The sequence below is a fragment of the Hoplias malabaricus genome, chromosome 1, assembly GCF_029633855.1.
Source record: "Hoplias malabaricus isolate fHopMal1 chromosome 1, fHopMal1.hap1, whole genome shotgun sequence".
Taxonomy (NCBI): domain Eukaryota; kingdom Metazoa; phylum Chordata; class Actinopteri; order Characiformes; family Erythrinidae; genus Hoplias; species Hoplias malabaricus.
Window position 1 is genome coordinate 75,508,972 of NC_089800.1, and position 8,502 is coordinate 75,517,473.

At 39.9% G+C, this 8,502-nt stretch overlaps 1 protein-coding gene across 1 annotated transcript; it reads left to right on the forward strand.

Annotated features, from left to right (window-relative positions):
* The first annotated feature begins 5,512 nt into the window (after window positions 1–5,512).
* cyp1c2 (cytochrome P450, family 1, subfamily C, polypeptide 2) lies at window positions 5,513–8,288 on the forward strand. Its single transcript, XM_066683637.1, has one exon. It carries the CDS (start codon window positions 5,640–5,642, stop codon window positions 7,218–7,220), a length of 1,581 nt encoding a protein of 526 aa, XP_066539734.1. The 5' UTR covers window positions 5,513–5,639; the 3' UTR covers window positions 7,221–8,288.
* Window positions 8,289–8,502: the final 214 nt, after the last annotated feature.

Consider the following 8,502-nt stretch of genomic DNA (forward strand, 5'->3'; position numbering starts at 1 on the left):
CCCTGCATGCACACACACATACACTCGTCCGTAAAAGGAAAGACTGTTTAAGATTATTAGTAGACTCTGTCCCTCTAAACTCACTTGGCTTCACTACAGAAGTGTTTTAGTGTCCACAATTACAGCCATTAACTCCCTGTGAAAACAAACTCTGCTGCTGGTGAGGAAGGAGAAACACTAATGTCTTCTCTGGCGCTGGGGGAAGAAATGTTTCGCCTCAGGAACTTGAATTAGTCCTTCAGCTGAGAGGTTAATAGATTGGCTGAAACTGTGATTTCCATGAGGAATACATTGACTTTGTATTACGTGCCAAGCACATGTCTTAGAGCTGACTGAGATATGTCCTGCCCACCACAACAGTGTAAACATAACTAAGCAGAAATCATTCATGCTAAGTTAGCTACTATTCCAACCAGAGACACAGATGTCTTGTGTTATATATACCTACTGTAGCACACCCACAGTTTAGATATCGTGATACAAAAGTGATATGAAATATTCTGTGCTTCAGGGGCACTTCAATCAAAATTTTAAAAATGTAACCCTAACGTTATCTTTTGTAAACTTACCTGCTTGCCTCCAGCTGTGGTTATAAAGACTTTCTAAATTAAATACTCAACCTCATATGATGCATCGTGAAGGTGGAAGAAGGTTGGTGTGCCATATTCCCGTGTGCAAACCACACTGCACTAGAGAAAAACACAACCCGGTCTCACACCTATTCGTGATATAGTCACACATACAGGAGACTGCAATTCATGACATAGTCGCATATTTTCCACATTTTATGCGACAATATCACGATCATAAGTGAATGGACCATTACCATAGAAACACTATATGACAGTAACACGAAAACTCTTCCTCATTACAGGCGTCATTACTCATAACATAGAAAAAGGCATAATGTGAATTACATATCATAGGTTCTTATTCCAACAAAGGCATAAAGTATTTTATTATAATATTTCTCCTAAGCAGTGCTTATTATTGGTGTCCTACTTTAGCTTTAACATTTCTTTCACTTAACGTTATTTTGACTAATTTTCAAAAGGTTAGTACAGAAAAGGACATTTCTCTAGCCATTATTTGCGTCGATATTTTAGCAAATAATGAATAAGACCGTGGTATTAACGGATGGCAATGACGCCTTAATGAGGAGGAGTTATCGTGTTACTGTCGCATAACACGGGGCACTGATATGAGTGTTTCTATGGTAATTACCCATTCACTTATGATCGTGATATTGTCACATAAAATGTTAAAAACTTGTGACTATGTCACGAATTGCAGTCTCCTACATATGTGACTATATCACGAATAGGTGTGAGACCGGGTTGCAAAACAATATATCACATTGGAATTTCAGATGAATTTGCTTGATATTCATGATTCAAAATCCTCTATTTTTTTAGGACATAATGTCACTATTGTTCATGTGGCTAGAAGCAAACCCTCGAACCTTAACAGAAATATTCTAACAACTAGCCTAAAGCCTCTTTAAAAGATAAGAGGCTATATTACATAAGGGGATCCATTAGAGAACATTATAATAACACAACAAATAACATTTTAAATGCTAGTTTTAGGCTGTAATGCCCCTTAAAGTCTACTCTATGTGCAAAGCAGAATTCTTGGTACCTACTACTGTATTACCTCAATTATCACCTGATTCTTTCCAGCCATAGCTTTAGCTAAATATGAAAGTGCAGAGACTCTTGCTGAAATGAACAGGGCACTGGAGCTACACAAATACTTTATGTAAGTACCCATTTACATCACTGAAACTTCATTACCTTTGTGTCTCAGCCGTATCTCTATGTAATGATTGGTCAGATGTTTTAAGATATTAAATTTTAATACATTTCACATGAGATCATGTTGTAAATGACTTTGGAAATCAACACAGAAGTGTCTGAGTATTATTGTTCTCCTCCAAGCGAAACAGAGCTGTGCAGTTGAATTCATCTCTCAGAGGAAGCAAGTGCCAGGACTCATCCTTCCAGGTTGGTGGCACCTTGTGTGATTGGGGGAATGCTAATCTAATTAAAGGTGGAATTGTCAATGACTAAATTAAAGGGAAATTTTGATCATGAGTCTATGGTTGTACTCATAGGTGGGGTTTGAGGTCAAGCAGGGAGGGCATTGCTAACCCTACTGATCAAATGTTACAGTGTTACAATAATCTATAGAAAATGTGTGATAAACTAAATGTCTTACATTTATTCAAGATGGTAAAATTAAGTAGTGTAGGATGACTTGCCCTGTGCCTGTCTTTAACCCAGTGATTGTATGGAGGCATCAGACATACAGCAACCCTCAACTGGAAAAGTGGTTTCAGATAATGAATGAGTGAAAGAATGTAGCCCATTAACAGTGTATCTGGAGTACCTACCAACTCTCACACTGAGATAAGACCACCCAGTCATTTTTTTGTGGTGTGAGTGAGTTGGGAAATACAGGATAAACAAGACTTTCTGATTTTGTGCAGAGAATTTCTCATTATCCTGCCTCCTGTTAGAACAGAGCTTAGAAGTCTCTCCAATCGCAGCAAGGTTCAGTGAAGTACTGAATGAAAACAGCAAAAATGAGAATAGACAAGAAAGAAAACCAAGTAAAAATGTCCAAAAACCAAGCTTCTCCTCCACACTTCTCCCTGCGGTGCCCTCAGTGTAAACAGTGGCTCATTCTCATTTAAAGGAACAGCTGCTGAAACAGGACATTCTGAACAAGGCTGTTTAGAAATGGTGCTAGGTTTTTTAATACTTGTGTTATTTTCAACAAAGTATGTCACAGATTTTTGGAAATGTCTCTAATTCAGAAGATGGCTGACTGCATGACAGCTCGAGTTACAAATGAGTTTCTGTGGTAATTTAAACAGTGAATAAAAAATTACAGATCACAACCTGCAAACATAAACCTGGCAAGTTTAAGCCAAACATTACACAAATTAGCAAAATACCAGCAAATGAACAAGTTTTTATAAGAGCTTTCTCTAAGTGATTATTTAGAAATGTAAACCCTTCATCAACAATAAGCACTATTCTGACTTGGCAAGTGTATTTAGAGCTGAGTGTTTGACACCAAATCACCCTGTTGTTTGTTTAGATTTTAATTACTTACTTAGGCACAAATCTGGAAAATTCAGTGGAGTTCCAGTATAAATAATTTATAATTGAGGCTCATTGACAACACATGAAGTTTTATCCCTCATTTATTGGATAATTATTCATATATCATTATCAAAAATAGAGACAATTTAAGCACAATGTAGAATCCATTTTTATGCTTAATAAGAAAATCTAAGCAAAAATTGTATTCATTTAAGCACTTTAAGCAGAGTGTAGTAAGCTGTACAGATACAGTGATCATCTCTAACAACAGACTGTGCAGATGTGCATGAGAAGAAATAACTTCACTACACTTATATTTTATATTTATAACCACAGTAATTTAAAGATGCACCAGTCAGTTTCACTGGAGTGCCTGTCTGTGCTGTTGTAGATTACCTACGCAGCCACCAGAGGTTGCACATCCCAAATCCCGAGTAATTATTAATGTCCTTTAGTACATTAATCAAGACCTCTAGTGGCCCCGCAGGGGAACCACAACAACAAACACTGACACTCAGGAATGAAACAGAACATTTATTTATTTTTACACTTTTGCAGGATACATTGCTAAAATAATATTTTAATAATATCTCCTTCAAACTTTCACACAGTTTTTACTAGTTAGACAATGAAATAAAAACCACTTACTGCACCTTTAAACTAGCAATCTGTTGCCCTCACTGCCAAAGAAGTGAAAAGTCTATTACGAAACCCCTCTGGGAACTGTTGTTTATTCTTGGGGACGAATGACTATTTTTTTCAGGGTTGCATCTAAACAGAATCCTTAAAATAACTCTGACATCATGCTTTGAGACCCCGTGGACGAGACGCACGCACGCGACATCGCTGGCATCCACAGCCCTCTCACAGAATGAAACTTTGGACGGAGGACAGGCATGCTTACACTTTCAGTCATGCTCATGGTCATGTTATTATTCAGTGGAGTACAGATGCAGAGGGTTTGGCAACCCGGCTCAAACGAGGTCTAGCTTAACAGGAGCTTAAATATGAACCTGGTTGTAGCTACAACAATGACCACGGATAAAAACCTTTTTCACTAATTACTGCTCATGTGTTGCTTTAGACGTGTTTAAAGTTTCATGTTCCACTCCTTCAAATGCCTTTTGTTTTATGAAATTAATAAACTTTTGGAAGGTAGTTACATTTTGAGTTTTCAAGTGAAAATGAGTGAATACACTTCTGAATATTTAATGTTAAATCATTGGAAGCCTGTGAAAATGGTAAGGTTTTATAATAAATAAAACATCTATTGTAAAAAAAATAATATTAATTCAGTAAACGAAATAAACTGTACTAAAAACTGCATTAAAAGTCCCTGTATATTATGCTATAAACTAAAAACCACATATGATGGCTGTGTAAAAATTCACACAAATCATGAAGTAGTCACACCGCTAGTTAGGGAGATTAAGTATGTTTAAAATGTTAGCGTCCTTGTTTTTTAGCATGTAAACAATGCACGCTTAGCTAAGATAGCTAATTTAGCCAGACTAGCTTTTTTTCTACTAAATGTTTTAATGGGGAAGGGGGAAATGTTTAATTTCTCATTGTAAACGTTATTGTAAGAGAACCTGTTCGTCTTTCTAGCACCTGAGAAAACTCACGAGTAGTAAAAAGTGAAGTCCGGTGTTCCCAAGTCATGGTTTAATCTTAAACCACGTTTAAAAAGTATCCCGCTTAAACATACAGCACTGAGACGCTAGCATCAGATTTAGTTTCTGATTTAAACAGTCTGGAAAAAGTCAAGTCTATAAAATAGAACAAACAAACATTTCTTTACATGTTTAACCTCCATTTCAGTAAGTGACATGCGCATTTAGTAGTAGAGAAATAGGCTAATTCTCTCTTATAATATATATTATAAAATACCTGCCAGAGGTGATTAAATGTCTGTACCCTTGAAAAAAAAAGGTCAAAGGATACCGAAACGAACCGTGCGCATTTTGCGCCTCTCCAAGTCCACGCCGCTTTTACGCAAATCGCACGGACGTGTCCGAGAGAGAGAGTGAGAGAGAGAGAGAGAGAGAGAGAGTGAGAGAGAGAGAGAGAGAGAGAGAGAGAGAGAGAGAGAGAGAGAGAGAGAGAGAGAGCATCTTCTGGAACAGAGTCTCGTTCCGCTGAGAAAGCGAGGCTGCTCTCTGTCTAAAGGGATTGATCCTGAACTGCTTTGTTTCGCCTCCTCTTCCCTCTGTGCGCTCACTCCACTCTGGCGCAGCGCGCACTGATGGCTCTGGGCAGGAAGATCATGTAAGCGGCTCTCCGGGGCTCCCGCTATGGGAGGAGTAAAGACAGGAACACCGAGCCCGGCCCCTGTGCAGCAAACATATATAAAAGACGTTGAAAGCCCCCTTTCAGCCTAAATCCTAGAGAACATGAGTAGAAGTGAGGTCTGCTGTGTCTGAAGATATGTCAATGCTGTGAAATCCTCTGCAGTATCCCGAAAGCTTGGATTTTAACGTGAACCAGCTAAATTTTAACAAGTTGTAGGTTGCTATAAACAAAAAGATGACATTCCCGGAACCAGAGCTTGACTTGAGGACAAGTAGCATCATCAAGGAATGGAGTGGGCAGGTTCACCCTGCTCTTATAGTTTCCTTCATCTTCCTCTTCTGCCTGGAGGCCTGCCTTTGGATTCGGAACATCACCCATAAGAAGAGGCTTCCAGGGCCCTTCGCTTGGCCGCTGGTGGGCAATGCCATGCAACTGGGCCAGATGCCTCACATCACCTTCTCCAAGCTGGCAAAGAAGTATGGCAACGTCTACCAGATCCATCTCGGCAGCAACGACATAGTGGTGCTGAACGGAGACAGAGCCATACGTCAAGCTTTAGTGCAACACAGCAAAGAGTTTGCAGGAAGACCCAACTTCCTCTCTTTCCAGATCGTCTCAGGAGGAAGAAGTATGGTATTCAGCAACTACAGTGAACAGTGGAAGGCGCACAGGCGAGTGGCGCAGTCCACTCTGCGGGCTTTCTCCTCAGCCAACAGCCAGACCAAGGAGACATTCGAGCAACATGTTGTGGCAGAAGCCATGGATATGGTGAAGAGCTTCCTGAGACAAAGTGTGGACAGGCGCTGTTTCAATCCCTCACATGAACTCACAGTCGCTGCCGCTAATGTCATTTGTGCCCTCTGCTTTGGGAAAAGGTATGGCCATGATGACCCAGAGTTCAGGACCCTTCTGGGGAGGATAGACAAATTCGGAGAGACAGTGGGAGCTGGAAGTTTGGTGGATGTCATGCCTTGGCTTCAATCCTTCCCAAATCCGGTGCGCAGCATCTACCAGAACTTCAAGGACATCAATGACGAGTTCTTCACTTTTGTTAAAGACAAGGTAATTCAACACAGAAACACCTTCAATCCTGATATCACTCGAGACATGAGTGATGCCATCATTGATGTGATTGAGCATGGAAAGAACAACATATTATCCAAGGACTTTGTGGAGGGAACGGTGAACGATCTTATGGGAGCAGGCCAGGACACTGTATCCACGGCCATGCAGTGGATAATTCTGCTGTTAGTGAAGTACCCAGCCATACAGACCAAACTCCAGGAACACATTGACAAAGTGGTGGGCCGGGACAGACTGCCATCGATGGAGGACAAGGCCAACCTGGCTTACCTGGAAGCCTTCATCTACGAGGCCATGCGGTACACCAGCTTTGTGCCCATGACCATACCCCATTCCACCACTTCGGATGTGACCATCGAGGGCGTCCACATCCCGAAAAACACAGTGGTGTTTATCAACCAATGGTCCGTCAACCACGACCCTCAGAAGTGGCAGGACCCACACATCTTCAATCCGACAAGGTTCCTGGATGAAAATGGAGCCCTGGACAAGGACCTGACCAACAGTGTCATGATCTTCTCTACAGGCAGGAGGAGATGCATTGGTGAACAGGTCGCCAAGACCGAGGTCTTCTTGTTCTCAGCCATCCTACTGCACCAGTGCACCCTCCAGAGTAACCCCTCTGAGACCCTCACTATGGACTGCTCGTATGGCTTAGCGCTGAAGCCTGACGACTACATGATCACAGCCAAGCTCAGAGATAAGCTCCTCGGTCTTGTGTCCCCAGCATGAAATGAAGTTGTTAACCTACCACCCATCACTCAAGGCCAGCAAGGACTGAAATGTCTGCAAATGTATGAAATAACAGTGAGTTTTAATAATGCACTGAATGCTTTGTATATCAATATACATATTTAATATTTAATGAATATTCACACATTTTTGAGAGTTAGTTTACTTTGGTTACGTTTATGAATTCAAGTGTTCTAGCTGGTAGTTTGAGAAAACTTGAGAATGCTTTCATCGCTCCCCACCTACTTTCTAACAATTTAACATGTATGCTTCCTGTGTCTAACAACACGAGCATGGTTTCCTATTGAAACTGAACAAGTAATTGTGAGCAAAAGCATTAATCGTTCATCAAAATATCATGTTTGAAACTTATGTTGGTGTATATTTGAGGAGATACACCTAACCTTAAGCATTGAGTATCCCTCAGTCAGAAGGCAATAATGTATATTAATGCATTTATCCATATGCGCATACTTTTTGTGGAGTCCTGTGATTATATTTCAGGTATTTTCAATATTAACATCTATTTTATAGCTAACACCATCTACTGTATCCTATGAAAATGAACGTGTAGCTTCAGTGGTTACTTTTTGACTGTAGTTTTAATCTAACAGTAGCGAAACCTCATTTTACAAAAGAGATTCTGTTTAATGTGTAGGTGTCCAGACATGGTCTAAATTGCAGGACCAGTGGTAAATCACCACTGGAAAGTCTTGTTAAGTCTATGTTTAGACTTAATCTGGGTATTACTAAACTTACTGAAAGCTCTTCTCATGTCAAACTCGTGTCTATATTTCACCTCATTCAATTTATTGCATCGCAAGTCGACCAGGTTCCTGGGGAATGTTTTAAAGCATGTATTTCATAATAAAACCATTTGCAAGTGCTCTGCAAGCAATGTCACGCATTTGAAGTGCATGTGTTCAGGAATTTATAAAGCTGTGTTAAAGCCAAGGAACAAACCCACATTTCTGAATGTCAAATTCAAACAGAAGTGATGTAGAAATTATATACTTTTGATTTAGTTTTGTACTCTGAAAATAAGCTACTTCTGAAGTGAATGGTGAATAAAAGTGACATTTTAAAACATTAAGAATATGCAACTTATTTTCTGTTGTCAATCAAGCCGTGTGTTCATAATCCATTTTAATTTCTTCTTAGGTTACAATATTGTATTGTAACATGTGCATGCAGTTCTGTAGCCCCTGTAGGTGTGATTCTACTTCACAAAGTATCTCCACTGACACTACATGGCCAAATGTTAGCAGACATTTACTCATCC

Coding starts and splice junctions, on each gene's coding strand:
- cyp1c2 (XM_066683637.1), top strand. CDS start 5,640: ATGACATTCCCGGAACCAGAGCTTGACTTGAGGACAAGTAGCATCATC.